At 41.8% G+C, this 25759-nt stretch overlaps 2 protein-coding genes across 2 annotated transcripts; both read right to left on the bottom strand.

Annotated features, from left to right (window-relative positions):
• Window positions 1-7: 7 nt before the first annotated feature.
• On the bottom strand, window positions 8-11946 carry OGFR (opioid growth factor receptor). The gene is made up of 7 exons (XM_067307970.1): window positions 11731-11946; window positions 6541-6603; window positions 6165-6249; window positions 5711-5789; window positions 5149-5215; window positions 4729-4877; window positions 8-3591 (listed from the first exon to the last, which is right to left on the bottom strand). Exons 1-7 carry the CDS (start codon window positions 11944-11946, stop codon window positions 2142-2144), a joined length of 2109 nt encoding a protein of 702 aa, XP_067164071.1. The 3' UTR covers window positions 8-2141.
• A 1920-nt stretch (window positions 11947-13866) lies between these two features.
• On the bottom strand, window positions 13867-19720 carry MRGBP (MRG domain binding protein). Its single transcript, XM_067307799.1, has 5 exons — window positions 19489-19720; window positions 18841-18962; window positions 18235-18316; window positions 16420-16494; window positions 13867-15345 (listed from the first exon to the last, which is right to left on the bottom strand). Exons 1-5 carry the CDS (start codon window positions 19718-19720, stop codon window positions 15155-15157), a joined length of 702 nt encoding a protein of 233 aa, XP_067163900.1. The 3' UTR covers window positions 13867-15154.
• Window positions 19721-25759: the final 6039 nt, after the last annotated feature.

The raw sequence follows: 25759 nt of genomic DNA, 5'->3' as shown, positions 1-25759 counted from the left end.
ACTAGTATGCAATGAAATCATGCTTTAATAGGCGACATTAACATAATAGACTCCATCATACAGCTCCAAGTGATGGAAAACACATCCTGCGAACCCACTGCAAATATCTACAGCCGAAATTCTAAACCCGATCGTGACAGGGAACAGCCTGCGCACTCCAGACTAAGGCTTTCACTGAAATTTCATTAAAAGGAACAAACAAGCTGCACATCATCATACAAGATTTATGATCAATGCCCCAACTGAGCACATATTCACAATGGAAACTTCATTAAATAAAAAAGCCTGTAAATCTGTACAAAAACTATCATTAACAATTTCTTATGAATCTTTTATGAAAGATTTTTCACTCAACATGTTCAAGTATTTATATCTGTAGTTCATTGTATTCTTAGTAGCTATTAACAACATTTTTCCATAAAAGAAAAATAAATGTTTTAAAAAATATTTAAGCCTTTTTCCAGCCTGCATGTGACTATGAACATTAAATGATCTCCTTAACCTTGAAGGCTTTTATTCCTCTGCACATGTATGTGGCATGCTCGATCAGGGCCTACAGACTGGGAAGGCAAATCACAGATCAAATTCCTTGAGAGATGAAGCTTCTTAAGAGCTGTAGCAGAGGGAGGAGAAACATTAACATTGCATGGGCTACTGCATCAGCTCTCTGGCAAGGGGGCAAGCCACCAACCCTCTCCTACGCAAAGTGAACAGCACCTAAAAACCCCAAGACTAAAACACACAATCTGAGCAAACATCAGGTCCAGCCCTTCTGGCTGCTAGAACTGGTTTCCTTTACTTCACGAAACAGATCCCCCGTTGTAAATCTCCAGGAGCAAAAGTGCGAAATTGTTTAATGCTCCTTCAGACTTGGCCAAATACTGTGCAAGTCAGGCAGAATGGTTAACGAAGGAGGTCAGTAACATTAAGGCAGGCAAAGAGCTGGCAAGGTCTCAGATTAAATTCTCTAGGACTGTAAATGAACCAGACAAGTCCACTCCCTCCAATTAAATAGTCTCAATTAACAGCTCCACAACAAAGCCCCAGTGACTTCCAGACACACTGCAGTAGAACATGCCCTTGCTGTCTGACATCCTGATCATTAATGGTAAAAGATCTGCCATAACTAGAAAGTTGTTTAAATTTGACACATCCAACTTCATTCATTGGGCCTGCAGAAAAGATAACCAAAGCCACTTAAAATTAACAGCAAAGTCTGAAAAGATGCAAATATAAACAATATTTTGGCAATTGAGAAAGGCCTTTGAACCAGCAGCAGACATAACTGTGTGTGGAAGACTATCAAAGGCCTGGAAGTGATGAAAAACCCTGGGAAAGAAGAGCTCCAGACAGCTTTAAGCAAAGTTTGAAGGTTTTGCTTTTAGAAACCGGTAGACAATTCATGCTCTCAGCAACTCTTGACAAATGCTACCAGGCAACTTCTGCTGGGGACAAAGGGAACAAATTACTCAACACTTTGCATCACGGGAAACAATATCTATACACAGAGGTTAATACTCGTCATAATATATATAGTCTAAAGGTATCTCTTTATGACAGGCTAAGATCAAACCTATTTTCTTACAGGAGGAGAGGGGCAACTACCTTCTTACATGTATGCGAAATGCATGTACTCATTTCTTTCAGGCAAATGCCACAAAAATTACAATTTCTGCCCTAAGCAGCAGACACACAGCACCTTTGCCAGGAGTAAATAAGCCTTCAGTAAAGGTGCAGACTTCCAAAGTAACAGAGAGAAGTTATATAGTAATAGAAAGAAAGCAGAGTAGCTCATGCTGTCTGTCCTGCATTAAAAATCTTGTATTTAATACATAACTAGTTCAAAAAAGAAAACAGATTAATTTTCCTCTTCTTTTTAAAAAAGGGACATACCAGAAACAAAGCACAGTGCAAAAATCCCTGTTGCTTCCAAATAGTCCTGAATATTGGATAAAAAACAGTAATAGGACACAGCCCATCCATGACAATGATTAGAGTTTTCTGCTTTAGGGTAAGCAAGGGCTGATTCTCAACAAAGTCACTACAAATGATTAAAAAAGGGTGGAAGGTGAAAGTCAGACTGGGTTTAACCAGGATCAGTCGAAGAAAATTTATTTTTCCATGTACCTCTGCTATCCATATCACCAAAGCTGGCTCCCAGCAGTTAAAGCAGTCTCTTCTCCGCTAGCTTGAGTGCTGTCGCCACACTTGTCTCCCTCTGTCGCTACCTGCTCTTCATCAGGTACTGCCACATGCTGAGAGATATCAGCTTTTTGTATTGCAACCGCAGCACTGTCTCGTTCAGGACAAATGGATGCCGTGCTTTGCTCAAGACTCTCTTGATCTTGGTTCCTGCCTGCAGCTTTTGCTTCCACTTTTTCGTTCACATTTTCTTCTGCCTTTTCATGCTGTTCTACCCCGTCTGCCTCACTTTTGCATCCCAGGGGCATGCTATTGCAGTGGTGCTGGTCACTCTCAGCTTTGACTTGATCTCCAGCTGACTCCAGGTCATTGCTTACTGGAGAAATCCGGTCTGTCTTGGGGACCTTGCACTCAGCTGTGGAGTCCACAGCCCCACCTTTTGCATCACCACCAGCGTTCTCACTGGTCTCTTCCACAGCTGTCTTTTTTTCACTAACTTTTCCCTCCTCGGTCTCAGTGTTTGCAACAGGTGTATTTAACTGGGCATTGAGGGCAGGGGGTCTCATGTTCAGGTTAATGGCCAAGGTGCATGTTTTGCCTCTCAGTGTTCTTTTATCAACTTTCCTTCGTTTTACAGCTGCGTCAGCTGCCTCTGGTGCAGCTTCAGTGCTTACAGTGTCTTCTTTAAGTGTTTTCTGGCTCTGTTCTGTCTGCAAGACTGGAACTGAGGATGGGATTTCTGCATCAATTGCACATTCTCCTAGATTACGGGAAATTTTTTCAATATCAGTTGGGCTTTTCAATGGCTCACTGTGTTTAGTGTCTGCCCTACTTGCATCCAGTTTTCTCTTCTTGCTCTCCTTTGTGCAATCATTCTCTGCCGTACTCTGCACTTCTTCAGCCTCACTGTTCAAATCCTTCTCCTCCTGTTGGGCAAATGAAGGGTCTTTCTTTTCTTCACCATCCCCTCCCTCCGAAACATGTTCACTTAACTTTTCTCTTACGTCTTCTTCATTCACTTCTTCAGGCTGTAAGTCTGCATTATCTCCAACTTTTTGCTCCTCCTTTAGCGACTGATCCTTCTGATCCTTTTCCACAGAATCATCACTTTTTTTACCAGGAGGTTCCTGTTTACTTTCATTGTTTTGGTACAGCTGTGTCTTGGCTGAGCGGGGTCTGTACTTCAACAGTTTGTCTTGTGGCGCCCACACAAAGCTGCTTTGAGGCTTGAAGTGTTGCCAGGCATAGTGGACTAGTTCTCTTCTCTTCCGTTTGCTTCTGATAGTGAACAGAAAGTAATCCAAGGCACTTCTCTTGACATTTGGTAGCGTCTCCTTAACAAGAGTTTCTGTTAGGAAAAACTTCACCAAGTGCACTTGATAGTGTTCATATCCCATCTCCCCCAGGCACTTCAGGATGCGAGTAATCCGCAAATTGTTGTGGCTAAACCTGAGAGAAACAGATAGGCAAAGCTGTTAAGGAAAAATCTTACATGCTTGGAGTCACAATGAGCCTCAGGGGTACCTGCAAAGTACTTTGTGTATTGTTAATAATGATCTATTAAAGAATGTTTGGCAATGGGGATGGGAGTATAGGCTGGCTTACTTTTAAAGCACCTACTGCAGCTGTCTACCTTCAGAAGTACCTTCCTAGCCCTTCTTGGACTGCTTGCATTAAACATCTCAACTGCTTGGAAAGGTTCTGGCTTTCTGCATCATCCATCAGAAGATAACAGCCACCATATTGGGTCAGACACATAAGTCCACGCAGCCCAATATCCTGTCCCTGATGGTGGCCTGCAGGGTAAGCCTGTAGAAGAGTATAAAAACACAGGCATGTAAGGATGCTTCCCTTGATGCTTCCAGAGTTTCATGACTTAGGGACTTAAGCTAGACACAGAATTTTTATACTTGACAGTCCTCAATTTGATTTTTCTTCTGTGGGTATGCACAGTCCTTTTAGGGCCCCTTTTAATACCACTAGGAAGTATGGAATATTAAGGGTCATTACTATCACTATGATAAGACCTACAATAATATAACAACATCACCATCAAATTACAGAGCACTTTTCAACCAAGGATTCAAAGCATTTCACCAGCCTTAAAGCAGCTTTGTATACAATCAGGGAAGCATATGGAAACGCTCCTATCTTATAGCTTAAAAAAAACACTACAAAGGCAATTTGGCTACCTGTAAAAATTGCTTCAGTGGTTTCTAAGATTACAGCTTAAAATATGATTTCAGACACAAGTCCTGCAATAGCCAATATCAATATCTCCAAGTCCACACTGCATGCTTCAGAAGACCAAGATGAAAAATGCCTCCTGTTAACAGATGCACTGGATATAGAAGAACATCAGTCTCAGCTGGAACCTCTGCACATTTCATATAACATTAAAGTGGCAAAGATTGTGATGATTTACAGCCAGAGGCAGAGCCAAGATAAGAATACCTTGGCTAGCTGGCTTTTCTATCAACAAAAGCATCCATTCCTCAAGGGCTGATAATTTTCTCAACTTTGTATGACTTTTTTTCTTCTCAAAACATGTCTGACCATAGTAAATGCCCAGTAGTATAGACTCACCGGTTCAGGTTTTGAAATCGTTCAGTCCAATTCTCTGCTCTTTTAAGTTCTCCAGTTTTCTGGTTAGTCAGAGTGATTCCATAAAATCTCAACATGAGTTGATAAGCACGTTCAAACCTTTGCATAACTTCACTGGACTTCTTAAAGGCCTAAAAGGCAAGAGAGACCAGTGGATAAAAGTAGCAACTACCTAATTATCTGCATCAGTTTTTTAAGTGGCCTTCGAATAATAAACAAGGGTTGGTTATATCAGTAAACACACGATTTGCTGCTGCAGCTACAGGTAGAGACTCATGACAGTCAAATGCTGCACTTAAAAGCACTTGAGTGAGCTCTGTTCACACTAGGGACTGGAGAAAGAAATGTAAAGGCACCTAGGGAAAAATCCTAACGACCTTCAGGTTTAAAAAAAATAAATACCTCAATTTCTTGACATGTGAGTGGCCTGGCCTGCCAGTTCATCCCATGTTCACGTAAAGGGAATAACCTGAAGAGAAAGAAATTTTCTGTCCAGAAGAAGCAAAAATGACATCCAACCCAGGGTACCCATTCTATTAAAAGTAAGAAAGATTCCAATAACTGTGGTATCACAGGCATCTCTAGAAGAGCTCACACCCTTATGGACACAGAAGTTTACTATATGACAAGTAAGTCCCTCCCATAAAAAAATCATTCTACACAAAGGTGCTATCAGCAGACTTTGCTTATTTGGATCTCTCTCATTGCCATAGTATGTTCTGCAGTACACTGGAAGACCAAGCATGACTGAGATCTGTCACCACAGCTGCACTGGAAATCTGTGCCTTCAGGATATCCAGCTCATTGCTTCCACAAGAACATAACTCACAAAAATAAAGTGGGCACAGTTTGACTCAGGAGTGACTCTGGGACTTTTGGAAAGCTGAATTCAGGAATACAGATACAATCAATTCTTTTAAGAGGCACATTTGAAGAGAGGCACTATATTCATGCAGGAGTTTACCACTGTATGTAAGAATGGTTTTCTTCAAGAACTTCATAGTTGTCCCACCAAGACTTAAGAAGATTTTCAATATGCAAACCTACAGAGAAAGGGAAAAAGTGAGACAGAAAGAAATGACAACAAATGAAAAATAAATTTAAAGTTAGCCAGCTATCCAAGGCAGCCCATTATTCAGAGCCAGGCGTTAGCATGCAGGTATTAGTTTATCTGATTAGACAGGTACTTTAAGCAGCCAGAAAAAAAAAAAAAAAAAAAAGCAGCTAGATTTCTACCAGCAAACAAAAAATGAAGGAACATGTGGCAGGAACAAGAAGGAACTGGCAAATTCTGCATTTTAAAATGGAAACTCCTCTGTGCTTTTTATAGTTGTCCCATGTGGATCAAAGCTACTCTTCCACCAATTCAAATAGTCGCAGTACAGCTGTACCGAGGAGGAGTCAAGCAAGGTACTCACCCTGGGGCAAAAAACAAATCTCATTTCTGTAAAAGCTTAAGTTCCACATCTCTTCCTCCTCCTCATTTTCTGGTTCTACCAAACCCTAGAGATGAGAACAAGCAATCAAAAAGCAGCAATCTTTTAAAATGCAGTATCCACTTGAACGTTTCTTGAATTCCCTCATGTTTCCAGCATCAGCTGAATACTCAAGACATGTTTTGGGCAACAGCTTATTTCTGATGCACCCACGAGCACATCATCCCTTCCCCCTCACAAATTAAATTCTTAGAAGTTCTGAGCCTGTCAAAATAAAGACAAAAGCATGTTCTCAAATCCAGAAAGTCATCTTAAACTTAGCACTTGATGAAGAAGAGCCATGAGAGCACGTGCATACCGGGTAACGATGTCTGTATCTCTGCAAGTCTTTTGCTGCATTCCAGTTGCGCTTGCCTAAGAACTAGAGAAAAGAGACAAATCAATGATCCAGAATTAAAACCTCTCCTGCAAAAATGCCACTGGCTGAACTCCGCATCTCTGACAATTGTTCCTCTGCCTATCACTCTCCTGCACCCTCCACCTTGCACTTCCAGCACCCATACGAGCAGCCAGTCTGTTACTGCACTTGCTTCCCTGCATTCTTAAAGGTAACTTTGGGCTAAGAGGAATTCGCACCATTTCCTTTAACCAAAAGATTTCTTTTACTTTCTGATCTTATTAATCAGGGTCTTTATGTTTTATATTTATCTTTTATGGCAGATGGTTTTTTTCCCACAAACCATAAGAATGGAAATGTTCAGAACTACCTGGAAAGCCCTGATTTGTAAAATGCCATTTTCTTTGTTAACTCTAAGGTTTTAAAAAGACAAACTAAGTCCTTTCTCTCTCAAAAACAGTCACTATATACCCTAGTTAAAACAGAGCTCATACTTTAAATTGCAGAATTCAGGATATAGAAAGATCACTTAAAATCAGCATTCTTATTCCTTCTAGACATTACTGAAGTGAAATTTTCTTTATCTTTGCTTTGTGCTCCAGAGCAGTCTTGCTGCATCATGCCAGTTTAGACACTGGAAGATAACAGACCTGCAAGGTCACATTAGATATTTATTTTATTGTATTCCCATAACCATCATCATCTTGGTTACTGCTCATCTTTCCAAGCAAACAAACTTTACTTCAAGCCTAACTGAAAACCCCTCTGAGACAACAGTGACAAATTTGATCTTCTTTGCACCTACAAAGAGAAGGCATTTAATAGGAAACTGAAAGGCATCTGAACTTGTCAAATAAAACAAGGATACAGACAAAATGAAGATACCCACAGCAGCGATTCACATGATTCCTATTAGTTGCCAAGTGACAGATTTACCTAGTTACAGCTGAATTCACATGATTTTATTCATAATTCAAATTACTATTAAAAAAAAAAAAATGCTGTGGTGCCAAGTTCACCTGACAATTAGGTGTCAGGTTCTTCTTGCTACCCAGATGTGCTAGATTTATTCCAGATCTCACATCAGTGAAGTTAAGCAGGGTTAAGCACCTGCAAACCCAAGAGACCCTGGAAGTGCAAAACATGTTAACAAATGTAGCAGTAAGACAGAAATCACAAAGACCAGTTTCATTACCTCCTCAGGTTGTGAGTATGATATCGTTTAAGATGCATTTTAACCAAATTGTGTATTTTTTTTTTAAAAGTGAATTACTTCAGTGATAAGAAAGCTTTTGTTAAAATTCACAGGCAGAAGAGACAGGCTTAATCTTGCTGGGTTGCTGAAACCTTGCCCCAAACCATGAAAACCTTTAAAAGTGTTCTGGAATGTCAAGGCAGAACCATCAAAATGAACAAGCCTGCTCATGAATAAAAGGACCTGCCCAGTGCAAAGCACACCAGAGTTAGAGCCTTCAGTGCTAGCTGGCAGCAAGAGCAGGGTCTCTGTGGAACAGGGATAAGATGGGCAGATTCTTGCAAAATCAACATTTTCTGAAACCTAGAAGAAAGACGCAGCAAATGCTCTCCTGAATTATTTATGAATTGCATTTGATACTTTGATCTCCTTTGCCCAGAGAAAAATAAAAACCAAAAACACCACATTCTAGTGAAGAGTGATCACTGGTTTGATTAATTATTAAGGCAGGAACTGGATTAGATTTTGTAACATCTCCTAGTAATCAGGTCATACACTCACCAGCCCTGCTGATTTTTAGTACTTTCAATTTATGAAACATGCACAGCATTTGGGAGATCAAAGCTTTGTCCATAGAGGAAAGTCATCGATATGGAATTTTAAAAAGTTATATTTAAAATATACATTTACACACTATGACCCTCTCATATTTCTGTGACGGGAATTAAATAGATACTGCTGGATTTTTTTTTTAATCTAATAACTTATGAATATCTAAAATAATGCCTGTTTACACTGCAGCACATTTCCATTTTATGTGACAACGCAGACTGAAACAGGTGAAAGAACTTTTCCACAACCACATGGCCCATGACACAGTCATGATTAGAAATCCAAGCACTGATGTCCATTCACATAATCCACCCAAAATGCCAATGCAGAAATTCACACAAACATAAAAATAGACTTTGCTACCAACTTAACACTTGAAAAAAATAACAGGCTGCAAACAAGACTGAGAAATATGTTCAGCCAAAAAAGGTCAATATTATTCTTAGTTCAAGATGTAAACAGGATTTAGCAAATTCATCTATGCTTCTGATGATAAAAGTTTTGAACTTCAGGGATGAAATGCTGATACCTCTGGAATTAATGAGAGTTTTGCTACCAATTACAGATGAATCAACTTCCAGAGGTTCTTTATATTCAAGGTTCCAAAACACCGTCATTTAACACAGTTAGGCAGCACAGGCTAACCAGCAGGCCAGCTCCAGTTTTGAAGAAGGACTGGTTTGCAGGAGAGGAGGTGTAGATGCAGTGACAGATGCAGGGCAAGGTTGCAAGGAACGCAGAACACAGAGGAGGGGCAATAAAGCTTGCTTGGGAAGAAGCTGGATCCAGGACAGAGGCGTTCTGGAGCAAAGCATTAGAGGGAATAGGATGGAGAAGCAAAGAGCAAACTCAGCCCCTTGTCCAAGCAGGTGTTCCTGGGTCTAAACTTCTGCCCAAGTCACACAGAAAACAGAGTCTTCCCTTTCCTTCCAGATGCGAAAGACAAACAGAAGTGCAAGATTATGAAATTTGTGTGCATAAGTTAGACCTACATATTTCTCACAACACTGATAAGCAACATTAGATGGGTTCTCTCTCCAACACATCAATCGCAATGTGCATTGCTATGGGAAGCGTGTGAAAAAAGCAGAGAACAAAGCCAGGAAAGGACAACGTGAACTATGTTTGGCTCAGAACTGGAAGCCAGCTGCAAGCAAAGGGGATGAAACAATGTGCAGGTTATCAACAAGACACAGAAATGAGAAAGAAAACAGCATCCTCAAAGAGCAGCTGAGTAACTGAAATCTTTAGTTCACAGAAAGTTATGGGAACACAGAAGATAACAGGACTTGTTGTCCTGTGGCTCTGGGCAATAGAATATGAACCCCATGCTTCACAGTGGGCTAAAAGGTAACCTTTTAAAATGAGCATAAATGCCAAGATTTTCAATACTCTTTCTTAGAAAAAGCTAAAGGCACTGAAATGCAAAAAAAGCTGAAAAGACACACCTGCAAGAATCTCAGATTGCAAATATGCAGTATTTGTAGAGAGACAAATGACATGCAAACACAAAAGGAGAATTTTAGGTAATTTTTGAAAGTGCATAGTGAAAATAATAATGAAAAACTCTAACCTGAGAATTGCAAAAAAACATTAACAGCCTCTGGAATAAAGAATACCATCTAGACTGAAGGGAGAAGAATTGAAATTAGTGTAATAAAAACAGAAGTAGGAACTAGTCTTGGAAACTGATGCAAGCCGTTGGCCAGTTGTAGAGGCATAAACAGACCAGATTTGCAGTTTCTTTTCCTATTCATTCTCATCCTCCTCCTAGATTTTTCAGGCACCATCAGATAGAGGTGACTACACATTCGGCACTGAAGGAAGAGTTGTTCTTTAAAGATGCAGAACAATATTCCAGGGCCACACATCTCAGGGACAACATCCTCCACTGTAAGGCAAAGTTTGAAAACTCCATTCACTGGAGTGAAAAAATGGTCACTGCATTTACTGTTGTCTCAATCCAGGAGGAGTTACTTTAAAAAAAAAAAGAGAGAGAGAGAGAAAAGAATAATCTGAAGGTTCTAGAAGCATTTGTCAAAGTTCAAAACTCATAAACAAAATCAAAATACCAGCAATGAACAAAAAAAATTGACAGTGTGCCTTCAAACAAGTAACAGAAACCACTTCCGAGTAAATCCCTGTCTGTTCCTTAAGTATTATAGGTTTTCAACCTAAAATACTGGTGACCTTTCATAGATCTACATGCACAACTAAGGCCTGAAGTAAACTCCACGAAGGTGCAGAGACATTTATGGACACGTCCATCTGCTGCATTTAAACCTTGCTTTTGTTTGCAAAATACAGTGCGTGCGTTTTCACAAGAAGTCATGAGTGCTTGGAATACTATGTTGCACAGGAAAAAAAAAAATTTAAATGAGAACTTTTTAAAAATTCCATTTTGTAACGGGATTTTATGTTTACAAAATGCTTTGAAGTTTAGTATTAAACTCCTTCAAGTGTATTAATTAGAAAGCTTTATCTGCCTATTTATATTCTGAGAACACGCACAAGTCACTGAAGTGAAACTCGTGTGAAAGATTAGTTTCCGTTTCCCTAAAACGGGAGGGGCTGTGACATCATTTTAAGGCACCAGAGACAAGTGCTCACATTCTGCAGCACTACCGCCTTCGTTACTGCTGCACAGACGATGTTTTTGAAACACTAACGGACCTGTTCCGCTTTCAGAGTTGCTCTACCATACGCCCCCGAGAAAAGCGCGTCCAGAAGAAAGCGACGGTTCATTTTTGAAAGTGAACAAATTTTACGCGGTGCCTTTTAATCGACAGCATGAAAAACCGTATGAAAGCACACCAAAGATGTGCACACTGTAAAAATAGATAAATAAATAAACGCAGGGAGCTGCAGGAGAACATCGATAAACGGTCCATAACGTCCCGAACAGTATCCGTCAGAAACGCAGGGAACAGGCGGCTGCCGCACCGAGGGCAGAACTCGTGTTTACGAGGCAAAGCACCTGATCGCAGGGAGCGGCGGGAGCAGCCCTGGGACGGCGCACGCGGCCGCCGAACGAACCCCGAGCGGCTCCCGGGGCCGCAGCCACCGCCGCTCCTCCCCGGCGGCGCGGCCCGCACCGTCTCTCCCCCTCGCGGTCCGGCGGTCTCCTCGGGCCAGACCCGCTCAGCGCCGCACGCCAGCGCCCGCAGCAGCGCAACCTGACTTCCTGCAACTGTTCCAAGCCGCTCCAGGTGGCGGTCGGAAATGGGGATATTAACGGAAGGGCCCCCCGAAACGCAGGCAGCGCACAAAGCAGCCGACCTGGGAGACACCGCGAAGGGAGGCGGCGCTCCCCGTCCCGCGGCCCCGCCGCCGCCCGCACCCACCTGGGCGCCGCCGGCCTGCCGGCAGCTGAGCCACCCGCTGGGCACCGGCGCCGCGGCCGCCGGTTCGGCCCGGGCTGCCGCCGCCTCGCCGCCGCCGCCGCCCCCCTCCTCGTCGTCGTCGTCGTCGTCGTCCTCCCAGGTGGAGTCGTAGCGCCAGAGGGCCGCCTCGCCCCGCGCCTCCCCCGCGGCGGCCGCGGGGCCGAGCCACGCCGCCATAGCAGCGCGCCGCGGGGAAGCCGCCGGCGCCGCACAAAGCCCCTCGCGGGGGGAGGGGGAGGCCGCGGCTCCGCCCCCTCCGCCCGGCGCCGCTCTCCATTGGCGCAGCGCCGCCGCGCACCGCCCCCGCGTGGGCGGGGCCTGAGGGCGGGAGCTGCGCGGCGCGAACACACCGCCCCCCCCCCCCCCCCCCACGCAGGGCCCGCGGCGGCACCAGCGCTGCTCGGGGACCCGCGCCCTCAGCCAGCCCCCCCCCCCCCCCCAGGGAGACAGGAATAATACTAACAAATAAAAATAAAAAATGAGTAAGGAATAAAAATAACAATAAAAATTAAAAAAATAATAATAACAAAAATAAAAGACCAGGCACCGTTTTGCTCTTGCCTGTCAGGCCCCGGCGCTGGGCAGGAGCGGTGGGTCCCGAGGTCACGCACCCTGGCGGGGTCACCTCTTGCTGCCCAGACGTGAGCGATGGGTGGCTGTTGGAAACGAGATGGGATGCTGGCAGCTTTCCTCCTGCCTCCGGGGCGAAGAGTTCAGCAAGGGCTCTGTGCACAGCTTCCTCCGCACGGCAAAATCATAAACCTTCCACGGACCCGGGGGCTGCAGCAACAGGAGACCCCTGTATCAGTTCATTCCAGCGGATAATATTCTGCTTACGGAAAAATTGAATAGAAGAACAGTCTCCCAAAGAAGCCAGGACTTGGTGAAAGGGAAGGCAGGAAAAGAGAGCTGCAGCACTCAGGTCATGTAGAGCATTTACATTTTTCAAATATCTAACTCCACAACTGTGAACTGCTAAAAATCTATTTTGTTGGGCAGAGTAAAAAATCCCAAGTGGACTCCCTGCTTCAGGGATAGTATTGAGAGACTGCATCACATGTCAATAATCACACACTTGTACTTTAATCTATTTAAAAAATTGCACTGCTATAGCAAATAATTTAGAATAGAATCTCTTAGATGAAAAGGATTTACCCACAAGGCCATGAGACCTTAAAGTTAAAAAATCTGCAATTTATGGTTAAGACCTATACAGATCATTACAAAGTAATGAGCATTTTAACTCTTAAGGAAACAGCAAAAGTTAAGAGAGGGACTCACCTTCCAGAACTCACTTAGAAATAAATCTATAAGTGAAGCATATGATAACTTCAAGCAACTTGATGGTACCAACCAATGTATTAATTTGAGGATTTTTTTTTTTTAACTTCAAAATTAAAAGCAGAAACTTCTTCATACAAGGTTATAAAACAGTTTGATTTCTATCCACCTGGAAAATTTCTGAGTCACCTGTAGCATCTCTCCCACAAACTGGAGCTCTGTGGACCTCTCCAGCTGATATGTCACTGGACCTTTTGCTGGGCTTATCAGCCAAAGCACAGCAAAAAATTAACGTGATTTTATGGATTCTGGTTTAGAATTTGTTCATGTCCAGCTACCTCAGACCTTGGACACAGGGAGCTTGTGTCACGCTGTAAAAGCACATGTGGAAGCAGCTGTAGTAGCTATCCAGTAACATCCTGGCAGTGTTTTAACTTTCTAGAGTTGACCAGTGTAAATGAGATGGTAAACAGATGAACTATCAAAAGATAAAAAAAGTCATGCTCTGAACTCAGTACTTCACAACTGTGTTATGCTAATCAGAACAGAGAAAATTCTTTATTTTGGAAAACAGCAGCAACCCTTCTATGGACTTTAGCAGGCCACGATTTCTTATCAAATATATTATTTAAGTTATAGGGTACTAGTTCACAAGATCCAGATACAGTCATCAAAAAATAGATCAGTAAAAATATTTAGGCTCCTACAGAGCAGACAGGCACTTTTGAGCAGCTTCCCTAAAGGCACAAGATACCTAAATACCATTAAAAAATAAGTTACAGGCCAAATTTTAATTAAGTTATGCAACAACTACCATTTAGTAAAATGAACATGTCAGATTTATTCTTGGTATAAAACAAGAGATGTGAATAAAACAGACAAGAATTTGGCTATGTACTTAGAGTAAAAACAAAAGCTAGCAGGTGTCTAGCTTCTAACCTTGAAGGCAATACTGCTAGATTAAGAATTCTTTTTATTTATTAAATGATAGTTAATATGGTGAAACAAAATGAGTAACATTTCAGCCTGCTTCATTCACCATTTAACATGTGTTTGTTAAGTGCAAACCACCTTTTGGCAACTCAAAAATAGTAACATCTACCAAATTTTAATATTGTAGCATATAAAACATAAGCATTACAATACATCAGTAATTTTTTTTACTAAAACTTCAGAATATATAAGTTGCAGAACAGGATCAACATTTTGCAATTTTCCAATACTTAATATCTAATAAAATTGCTTTTAAAAAAGTTAAATAACAAAGTACAAAACCCACTGTTATATACAGTACTATAGTACAGATAGATGAAGCAACCTCTCTAGGTTTATGCGCAACTCAGCTGATCCCTTTCAATATCCTGTGACACCACTGGGTATTTTATTTAGGATGCTGATTAATTATTCTGGCTAGAGGCATTGTCATTTTCACTTCACTTAAAGTATACGTATTTATAAAGACTGGAGAAAAAAAAAGTTACACCACTAAGGATCCAGGTAGTAGAGGTTTCCTTTTTCCTCCAGCAAAAATAACAATATGAAAGAAAACTTCAACTCATTAGTTATCTGGATTTAAAAGACTTTTACTTTTGCTGAACCAACAAAGCCAGACATTCGATACAAACGCTATGTCTGCAATAAGTAAAACAGCCAAACAACATTACCCACAGAGGGTCTGTAATATTCAAAGAAAGCAACAAAGCAAAGGCAAGAAAAAGATCCAAAATTTACAGAAATAACCTAAGCTTTTCATGAATTAAGCCTGTTTCATTGAGCACTCGTTTCATGAGCTGTGCTGACACAGTGTGGTTTGAAACACAACCACTGGAACTGTTAAGTATGCATAAACTTTTAAAGCTGCCAGCATCCTCCCTCAATGCCCTGAGAAGGTAGCTATCATTCAGCTACTCAGTGCTGACTAACAAACAAATCGGGAAAGACAGGCAAACTCTTGCATGTATAAAGCCAACGTGCAGATTCTTCAAATACCTGGCTCAGATACCTTTTCCTCTCTTAGGAAGTCCAAGTAATGTCTTTCCTGCTATTCGTTTTTAAATGTTCCCTCTTCATGTTCCATAGTTAAATACGTCTCTCTTTCACAGCTTTATGTTCTGCGTCGTTTTGCAGCGCTTGGACTGGAAGGATTACTGTTTGCATTTAAGACCTTTTCAGTGACTCTGTTGCGCTTCCTCTTATCAGATCCTTCTTTGGACCCAGAGTCTGACGAAGTCTTCTCTTTCTCTTTGCTGCTTGGCTTTTCACTCGTTTTTCCTAAATTTCCAGAAGGTGCAAAAACTGAAATAGGACCAGAGTAGTGATTCCAGATCAGACATATACACATAGGCAAAAAAGAAATCATATCACATTTCTTTATATTATTTAAAACTTTTCTAACCAATCAATTCTCATACTGTCTTTAAGATCTTTAAAGTGTTATTTTAATTTTTATGGGAAAAATGTTCTGTAAAAGGGCATTTCTTGTTTTTATTGTTTTTAAGCCAAGCACGAATTCTGATACCCTAAAAGTAAAATTCATTAAGTGGAATTAAACAGCACTTAAAATCAGAATACTTAATAAGAACATTTACAGAACATACGACCAACCTATGAAATTCACTGTCAGCAAAGATCACTTCATAGACTTTAAAACTGAGTACCCAAAATGTGAGATTTAGTGTCTTTTTCAAATACATTTTTAGATTATTTATTATGCTCAGTCTTAAAACCAAACACCACTTATTCTATGATGAAGAATTATGAAATTATCTAGTTAATAGTTGTCTTGATTCATTCAGGTAAATAGCAGGCGCTCTACTTCTTACATTTGATTTTGTTCTACAGAAAAGTGCTACAAGAAAAAGTCTCATATTTAAAAGAAGCAAAATAATGAGAATAAAACAAAAGAGACAAAAAAAGACACTCCCTTCGCATTTAAGGGTATACTCTTGCAATCTTTTTTTGCTTTGTAGGTCTTCAATTTTTCCTGTGACTGTGCAGATCCTGATACAGAGTATTTAGGTTCACTAAAACTGGACTCAGCTTTTTTTTTTTTTTTTTTAAGAGCTCCTTAGATTATTTCAGGCTCCTGGGGGTTTTGTCAACAACATATTTAAATAGAAAAAAACAAAGCTATACAGCTTTGCACAGATGAATCAGGAGCAAAGGAGAAATCTTCTGAAGTGTCAGATATTGGCAACTGCTTACTCTGTGCATTTTAAAATTATTTTAGTTCTTGGCAATGAGCATATGCTCAGTCTGTACAAAATCACATCAAAGTACATCACATGCAGGATTTACAATTTAACATCATCTCTCAGAATTACAATTGCTTTTTTAATCTCACTTTACACAGTAGAGTTACAAATTTACCTTCTTCCGGGCCTGCATGAGTCTCCATCTCTTCTTTTATTTCCTCTTTCACTTCTTCTTCAATCATTACTTTTCCTACAGAAAGGATTGTTAAGCAACTGTTGGGTGGTTTTAAAGAACCATATATATATTTGCCAGGTTAGTCACCTCAACATATGGGCACATTGTTCACAAACATTCAGTGCAACATTCAACAGTAAATTTAGAAATGTTCTTCAGTATTATAATAGAAAAATGTAGAAAACAATCCAACTGTACTCAGAGCACCACACAGGGCAAGTGGACTGAACAAGATACCAAGGCAGATACCACACAGTAAAAAATTCCAGTGAAATTATTAACAGGAACAGAGTGAAATGCTAAGTAGGCAAAACATTCTGCGGTATCTTAGATTTATTATGATTTTGTATTGAACGATTACTGTAAACTTTATCGTACCTCATGACTGAGAAGCATTCGACTGTGGTTGAATACATCCCCAAAACTGCCTGACTAAAGGTGCAGATGATGGAGCTTCCTAGCTACCTTGGATAACAAATACTAAATAACAGACATACAGCTAAGCTTTGAAAATCTGATTTGCACTGTTTAAGATTTCTCTCAAACTGGTGCAGAGTTCTACTAGATTAGACAACACATGCTTATCTTGAGTGAGTGAGTTTTGGAAGTACCAGGTAGCTGAATCTTAAGAATATAAAAACATGAATAAGTGATTTTGCAGTGCAGTGAAACCACACTGAATCTTTACAAATATCTCTAAACATTTAATATTGTTTTTATTTTCAATCAATTTGTACGTTCTGCAACTACAGAACAAAAACATGAAAAATCTGTCTTCAGACATAAAAAGCAGTAATGCTCTTAAAAAGAAGACACATGAACCATGTTAAAAAAACCAATACCTTACAAAAAAAAAGAAATGACTACACCAGCACAAGAGTACTTGGTAAAGTCCATAGCCAAGCAGCAAGTTTCTCTAGCTATTTTAACTGCGGATATTCACTAGGAGTATATTCCTGGAGCATACTTTTAAACATCAGCTGAATTGCTACTTAACAGCCTTATTTCATTACATGTACAGAACATTTTATCACAGAAATGTTATTATATACAAATTATATGCAGGAAATTTACACAAATAACATTCAGAAATGTTATTTTTATCAGCTCCATAGATCCTGCTCTTGAAAGATCTTCCAAAGTGAACCACGTAGAAGAGTGCACAACATCTATTTCAGCAAAATTATGGTTGGATATAATACTGGAGTAGTCTCAAAAAAGTGAAAAAAGCCCACAATAAACTGCTAATCATTTTGCACTACAACCACATTTTGCCTCTCAGTCTGCATACAGGTATCAGTAAGGCACACGGATCGTTCATGTACACCCAGAACGAGACTTTGAATCTAAATGGTATAAATAGAACCTGTTTGTCCATTTGTAGCATCCAATCTATATATTACTTAATAGCATGAGAAATACTGCAGGGAATCAGACCAAAGTCTTGTGTAGCCCACTAGCCTCTGACAGTGGTCAATCACAGAGGCTGATACTGAGAATATGAACAGCACAAGCAGGGTGATCCTTTCCCTGTCAGCTACCTTCTGTCAGCAGATTAAAAATTCATGAGACAAAGTTGTACCTATTTAACACTTCTTTTCCTTGATGCCCCTGACACTCCACCATTGGTGAATGGCCAAGAATGGCTTTGGATTGCCATGTCATTATTTTCTTTTTTTTTGGAGTTCTGTTAAGCTACCTGTTCTGAACTGAGATTAGAGGTACCAGGGATAAAAGACTGCTATCACATCTTACCTTCTCTCACTTCTTGAATCATTTCATCAGGAAGAGCAAAATTCTTCTCTATATTAGGGAACGGGAGAATCTCAGATTCGTGCTTAGGAAGAAAAAAAAGATTTCTATGAGTGATCTTCATAAAACCTTTAATTTAGATTTAGAAATGCAATCCCAATCTGAAATGCAATTAGTAGCTAAATAATTCTTAAAAAAAATGCTTCAGACACTGGAGAATCAGGAGGCTCTGTACGTCAAACCAGTTAATAACGTCAAGACATATGCAACCATGACGAGGTACTCCTGGAACCTGACTTTGGCAAATTCTTATTTATACACACTGTATCCTCCCTGTTGGCACTTAGAGTTAAGTACCTATGTAAATGTTTGCAGGATCAACATTTAGGTAACTAAAAATTACACAAAAGTCAGAACTGAGCATGGAAAAAAAAAATCACTGCAGGTTCCATCACCTCCCACCTAATGTACTTTCATACAAGGAAACTCCCATCAACTCACCAAAATGACATCTAGTCCTCAGCACCACGAGAGGCTGAGTGATTTTGGCCTATCAAAACTTCTGAACTTTAGGAGATAAGAGCACTCCTGCACTGCTTTTATACTCACAAGAGCTTGCATATCATACATGGTGCTCAGATGGTCCCAGATCACTTTGGAGGAAATCTGCCGTCCGATATTCTGACTGAATTTATCTCGGATACAGATCATGTGGAAGTGGCGGTTGACACCTGGGGGAAGAACTCGGAGAAGTCAACACTACTGACAGTTTTACTTGTGCCACACAATTAAAAAAAGAAAAAAAATCCACTGTTACAGGGGGAAATCAAGCAGCACGGGAGAGAGGGACGCACGACAACTCGGGGGGCAGCCGTGCCCGGCGCAGGCAGTGTTTCCCCCGCCTGACAGGCGCTGTTCCGGGGGTGGGCAGAGGGTGCCCCGCTTAGCACCGTCACACGGGGCCGCAGCCAGAGCCGCGTGAAGAGGAGGAAGAACGAGAGACGGCAAGCGGGGGAAGGCGAGCGAGCCGGGCAGCCAGGAGGGCTGGCGCTGAGCCCGGGAGGGGCCGGCGCCTCCGTCTCGGCAGCGGCCCCGGGCCCGCGAGGCCGCTAGGGGCAGCACCGCAGCGCGGCCGCGGCCGCCAGCCCCCGGGGGGGCCCTCGCGCCCCCCCCGCCCGGCCCTTGCCCGGCGCCTGGCTCCTCTCCCCGGCCAGCGCCGCTACTCGAGCCCGCGGCTCGGCCGCGGCCTGCTCTCACCTACGGGCTTGTGGCCCAGCATGGCGTGGAAGAGGCAAACCTCCACCTCGGGGCTCCACACCACCACCGCCTCCTCCGCCGGCACGCCGGGCTCCGGGGCGGCCGCGGCTGCCGCGGCGGCGGCCGCAACGGCGGCGGCGGCTGCCGCGACCGCCGCCGCCGCCCCGGGCCCCGCCGCCGGCAGCGGCGGCTTCTCCACGGCGCCCGCCGAGCCGCCCTCCGCCTCGCCCATGGCCGCGCGCGCAGCGCAGCGCAGCGCAGCACCGCGCCGCGCCGCCCCCTGGCGGCCGCCCCGCGCCTCGCCGCCGCAGCGGCTCCTGCCGGCCGGGCCGCGGCGCGCGCAAGGCGGGAAGGCGGTTGGCGCGCGGCGCGCGGAGGGAGCGAGGGCGGTTGGCGCGCGGCGCCCCGCTACTGAGGCGATACGGGAGGAGGCGGCCTGGGGTGGGTTGGGCTGGGGGAAAACACCCTTTTTGGGCTCCCTTCTGGAGCAAGGGCAGATTTCGGGCGGGTTTTACCTCAGGGGCAGGCTGCGGCGCACTCGCAGCGCGGGAGGCACCGCGGTGGCCGGCGGAGGCTCCCCATGAGGGGCAGGCGAGGCTGCCTCTGCCTCCCGCGGGCTTTTCACCAAGCGAGGAGCAGCTCTCCTGTGTCAGCCGTGGGCAGGGCAGCATGGATGCCCCAAACGGCTTTTCCAGCCCCATTCTTCCCTCATTTTGACAGAACTCCAAAGCAGTAATATTGACACTGGAATAAAATGCGGAGGAGCTAGAGTAGGAACTTTTCAGCTTTAAGTGTCCTGAAGAGCCGCGGTTTGAGATGAGCGAAGGGGGGAAGGCGGCACAACAAGATTAGAGATGGAGCTGGCAGCAGACCTGAGACCTGACGACCTTGTCGCCATGGCCTTGGCCACCCCAGCGCTCACCAGGCCTCCCCCATTCCCGTTATCCTCCCGACGAAGCTCCCGAAACGCGGGATTACACTAGGGAAAGATCCCGAAAGAGGCACCAAGCCCCCAGACTGCTAATCATTGTCACAACAGGATCGTTTTATTTGAACCTGTCATCAATGCTTATCAAATAATTACGCCTTAAATGTTTAAAAATGCAGAACCCACCAGCTTTGCCAGTCTTTTAAGGCATAAAAAAAATTTCATTTAGGAGAAAAAGAGTGTTATCATTCCCTTTGTGATTTGTTTTTTTCTTTTTTCTTTTTTTTTTCCTTGTTAGGTATTATTAGACATACAGGCATGAAACAGGACTTCTGTTGCTTAGGTGATCAGGTTTTCCTATTGCTCTCTCTTCACTTGAAATCTTAATCCTTTTTGTGACATTAAAATAATTTCAATAGCAAATAACAATGACATCATATGTAAAGAATGACTATACTGAGTGAATAATAAAATAGTGGGGGCAGAAGCTCACAAGCAAAAAGACACTGTTTTCATGCAAATTATCCTAATAATAAAAAGTTTTGGAAGGGAAAAAAAGAAATTTTCTGAAATGGAAAACTTTCTGTACCTTTGATACCTAAAGAATTAACTAACTCATATAATTCTTTGGGGCCTGATGTAATGCTTACACCTAAAACAGATTAACATTAAGTGAACGTGTGAAATGGCTTTAACCCAAAATTTCGCATCTGAAGTCTTGTCGACTTTGGTGGTAAGAGTCTTGGATATGAATTCCTGAACACAAATTCATATTTCCATCTGGGTTCCAGCTAGTGTCTCGAAATGGAAAGGGTTCTCTCACCCCAGTCTGTTTTACACGCTGTTGAAATTTTCCAGGAATAACTGTTTCCGTTAGAGCTCCGTCCAGAACGACAGAGATCTTGCAAGAATGGCTTTTCCCCAGTCAAGACTGTAGGAAACTCCAGAAATACTTTTTCTGTCTACTGTCATCTCTGTATCCATGTTCTGGCTGTGATCAACCTGCCGTTAAACAGCTCAAACTTCGCAATATTTTCCTCATTTTAAGCCAAAAATATGTATCAACAAGATTTTGCTGATTTTGAAATCAACTCTGCATATTCTTCCGATTAAATCCAGCCCTCTAAATCTAATCTAGTATTAAATCTAATATGGCTCTTAGATCTTCTAATGTTTATTTGATCTATGCTGCTACCTAGTCCTAATTTGCTATTAAAAGAGAGGGTTATGATTTCCTATGATGACTGCACAGCAGGAGTAAATGAGTTCCTGAACAACTAAATTCCTGTTTTCATACAAATGTTTCTAGGCATAAAAAAAGAAGAAGAAAGAAGAAAAGCAAATAAATTATAGAGCAGACAAATTGCTCCTCCATAGACTAGTTTTCAAAGTTTTGCAGGAAGAGTTTTTTTTTAAGTCTGTGTGAAACACTGAGCTTCAGCACTCTCATCTGTCAAATTATGTTTCTACTTAAAGACTATCATCAAGAGGGAATAATTGTGTCAACTCAGATAGCAATTTTTATGTCATTAAATTCTGATGATTAAAAAAAGTAGCATGTGAAATGAAATGTGAAAAACATATGGCTACCTCTGAAAGTAAAATAGCATGTGAAAATAATTTAATTCAGTAGAATAATGTTAATTCAACAGGAAGAGTATATGCATAAACTGATTGCTATTCTATTTCAATTGCAAATAATTACTTTTCCTTGTGTCTAAATGTTCTCATCTCTTTCAATGCCTCTAGAAAGAACATATAGAAGTCTATAATAATGTTATGTACAGCCACAACATGAATTAGGATCAGAGTTAAATTTTTCTATTTTAAATTTCAAAAAAGTTTTTTTTCCCTCATTGAACAGATTTTTTCAGATTTTGACAATTTTTACCTCCTCTTGTTCAGTCTTAAATTTTACTTTTGGTTTTAAGCAGATACCAACAATGTAGGACATGCACAGTTTAGTTCTTATCCTTTTTTTCCCTACACTTTAGGCTGTTTTCAACCATAGAAATCTGTCTGACTATTGTAGCAACTAAGGGTGCTCAGCCCTTTGCTGGATCGTGTTATGTCCCTCGGGAGAGATGATCTCATATTTCATAAGACATCGTAGTCAGAACAACTGAGAAATATGCCTAGCATTTGGCATTCTCTCTAGAAACATCGGATTTCTGGAATAAGCAATATGCCTACAACTATATCTGTCATTATTTTAGAACACCATGTGTTAGTGCCCTTAATGAAACAAAAAATTCTTTCTGAACACTGGATAATTTTTCGTATGCCACATGAGCATTTATAAAAAGGAGGTCATTACATCCTTTTGTATTAGACCCAGCTATGTAGCCTTTGCTAGATACTTTTAAGAACATCTTCAATATAGAATCTCAAAGAACTTTTCAGATATAGGTAAATGAAACCTCATGAGACTTCTGGACAGCATTACCAGCTTTTACAGAAGCTGAGAAACAGAACTATCAGTTTTCTTGAGACCATGGACAGGGCTCAGTGTTAGACTGAGGCACGCACTCAGAAGTCACCGCCACCTAATGCTGGGCGTGCATCACTAGCCAAAGCTGCTTTTTCTTAGTGACAGGCCGAGTAATTAGTTACTGTATTATGCCCATACGTAGTTTTTACATGCACAAGTACATGCACCTTGTTTGTGAATTTTGGGCCCAGTCCTGCACCAAATTGCTCTCAGTTCAGTAAACACTCCTACAAGAGAAGTGATCTCAGTGCCATGACATATTTCAGTATTTCCAAAAATGAGATCCTTTCTCATTTCCTCCTGAAAAGAGGACTTCTGATCTGATCTGTGTCCTATCATCCTGCCTTTTAGAGCAGCACTGCCTCTTCCAGCTGACGGCTGGGAGATACTCTCCAGCTTTCTGCCAGTTACCCAAGTTCTTAGCAAACAGGTGTATTTCATTGCTTCAAACAGGAACACTGAACAGGGAGTTCGCTTTCAGACCAGGCCTCCATGACTTCTTACAGGGGCAAAAATACAGCATTTAATTCAAAGTAAGGAAAAAAAAAAAAACCAACAAAACACAGCAGAGGGAAGCAGCTGTCAGACAGAGGATACATTCTATTTGCTGAAACATATGTTCTTGAACTGAACTTTTCCCTTGTGATCTGTTGTGCTCATTCTCCCAGCAGAGAGAGGCTAGATATAAGATGGGCATCAGATGGCAAGCCTTAGAAAAATAGATTGAAAACAGTGCAAATAATCATCTCTAAGCATGCACAGAGGCGTTCATTACTGCTACTGTTAAGCTTTCAAAATATCATCCCAGTGCAGAGTGGGGAGTGGGAAAGGAAAAGCCATCTTGCTGATTTTTCAGTTTAATAAATCCATCAAGTCCCAGGCTTGCAAAGAAGCATAAAAAAGAACCAGTGAATTTAGGATGAATCAATTTAAGGACAGCACAAGAATTAGTTCATTAATGCCTGGCTATCCCAAATCAGAACCAGAAGACTTAATAGCATGCTTTATTGAAGCTGATTTTCACTGATTGCACCTAAACTGCATACCAAATTAAAGCCACGCTATCCCAGCTGGTTAGCATAGATCTACTGGGATTTTCTTCCTTGGCAATTTCCATGTTGTGATCAGGATTCTCCAGATTGTTTTTTCTCTGAGACGTTATTTTCTATTTGTCTTTCAAAACAAAAATACTACTCTTAAAAGTAAAAAATGAAACTGCATAAACATAAAGAGACTTTAGAAGGACAGCAGACAAGCGCTAGACCGACTAGCTGACAATTAAATGACAACAGCACTGTACACTCATCCTTTCGCTGTGGCGGAGAGTGGCAGCAGATTTTCACAAAGTACCTTTAGGCACATTCAAACCTTGAGGAAAAAATGCAAGTTGGTGATTTGGGAGATTATGTCAGGGCCCAGTTTTGCATTTCTGCTTTGAATACCTGGAAGTGTTCACCAGTACCCTGCAGCTTCATCCATTAGGGTACAACATCTTGGTGATGTTTAAGATTGCTTCCTCTGATCGATCCAAGGCATTGGCAAACAATAGTGTGTTAGGAACAAACTGCTGCCACAGCAATGTTGTGGTTACAGAAAGCTATGGTAACTACAGCTTAGTTTGAAATTTGGCTTGCAGTGAAGATATGTCGGCAGTACTATTCAGGACTAAGACGAATAACTTGTCAATGGAAGTCTGAACTTGTCTGATGTAGCGAAATATCACAACAGTATTTCCAGTTGTGCCTTACCTGTTGAATGGCAAGACTTCTTTCAGAGAATTTTTGCAATGCATCTTGTCAGGGACCAATCTGTTGTTATTTTTCTTCCCAGAGCACTTGCTATAAATTGAATCATCTGTCTCCCGAATGAAAAAATCCCTTTCACTAACGGACTTGGAAGTTTGGTCTTTTTCTAAAAGACAAGATATAAAACTCAGCTGTAGCATAACTGTCATTCTAGGTCAAGCCATTTGTCTAGTTATAGCCTTATACAGATACCTGATAGTAAAATTAATGCTATATGTCACTTAAAGCTGTGCACTTCATGGTACAAATCTCAGAACCAATTATTACTTCTAAAACAGCACAGAAATGGCCATGAAGTCATAGCAGAAATTTGAAGTGTTTTGATTGGATTTGAAGCATGGAAATGTTTCCTCTTCATGGCCAGCGAAACATCAGTTTTCACAACTCGCACGCCTAGTCTGTCTCAGGAGGAAAAAAGCTCAAATAAATAGGTTTTTTAAAAAGCTGCAGACAACACTGTTGTGGCTGACTTCTCTATATAAATATATTACTTAAATATAAGGAATGCTTTCTTAAATCCCACCTTTCTTAGCAAAGATAATCTGTCATCCAATTTGTTCAGCAGTTTTCTGCCTAGCGTTGTCATTCATGGAGGAAACCCTAAGCTTTCACAGGCTGCACATATGCCTGTGGTGCCACAGCACCTCCTAAGGCCGGAAGGCAGATGCAAGCCACCCCTGAGGGGGGAATTTATCTTTATTAAGGCAGCCTCCCTTGGTTTTCCTGCTGGTTACAGCAGTACTTAACATTTTTACTGGACAGTATAATGCAGATATATATGTTACGTACCTGTAGTCCCCCTTTGCCAGCACGCAATGTTTGTAGAGGGAGTCTCTGGAAGACTTTGTGTTATCTACAATGCCTTCACTAAGAGAACGCTGTTTTTTTCCTCTTTCTGGCCCTTATAATACTTTGGCCTGTTTATCTCAGTAATAAGGCTGCAGCCAGAGTGAGGATCTTGCTTGCCATTTTAACTGATAAATTTCTTTCTTCTGCAACCTCTTTCTAAGCAGAGACTACTGATTAGCTCGCAGCACTTCTAGGATG

This window comes from Apteryx mantelli, chromosome 18 (genome assembly GCF_036417845.1).
Source record: "Apteryx mantelli isolate bAptMan1 chromosome 18, bAptMan1.hap1, whole genome shotgun sequence".
NCBI classification, from domain to species: domain Eukaryota; kingdom Metazoa; phylum Chordata; class Aves; order Apterygiformes; family Apterygidae; genus Apteryx; species Apteryx mantelli.
The sequence above is the reverse complement of the archived record's forward strand: the minus strand, read 5'-3'. Positions and strand labels throughout refer to the sequence as shown.

Coding starts and splice junctions, on each gene's coding strand:
- OGFR (XM_067307970.1), bottom strand. CDS start 11,946: ATGGCGGCGTGGCTCGGCCCCGCGGCCGCCGCGGGGGAGGCGCGGGGC. Junction 6,250..6,540: donor GATACAGACATCGTTACCCG/GTATGCACGTGC, acceptor TCTCATCTCTAG/GGTTTGGTAGAACCAGAAAA. Junction 3,592..4,728: donor CGATTTCAAAACCTGAACCG/GTGAGTCTATAC, acceptor TGTTTCTCTCAG/GTTTAGCCACAACAATTTGC.
- MRGBP (XM_067307799.1), bottom strand. CDS start 19,720: ATGGGCGAGGCGGAGGGCGGCTCGGCGGGCGCCGTGGAGAAGCCGCCG. Junction 16,495..18,234: donor GATTCAAGAAGTGAGAGAAG/GTAAGATGTGAT, acceptor TCCTTTCTGTAG/GAAAAGTAATGATTGAAGAA. Junction 15,346..16,419: donor TCATGCAGGCCCGGAAGAAG/GTAAATTTGTAA, acceptor GTCCTATTTCAG/TTTTTGCACCTTCTGGAAAT.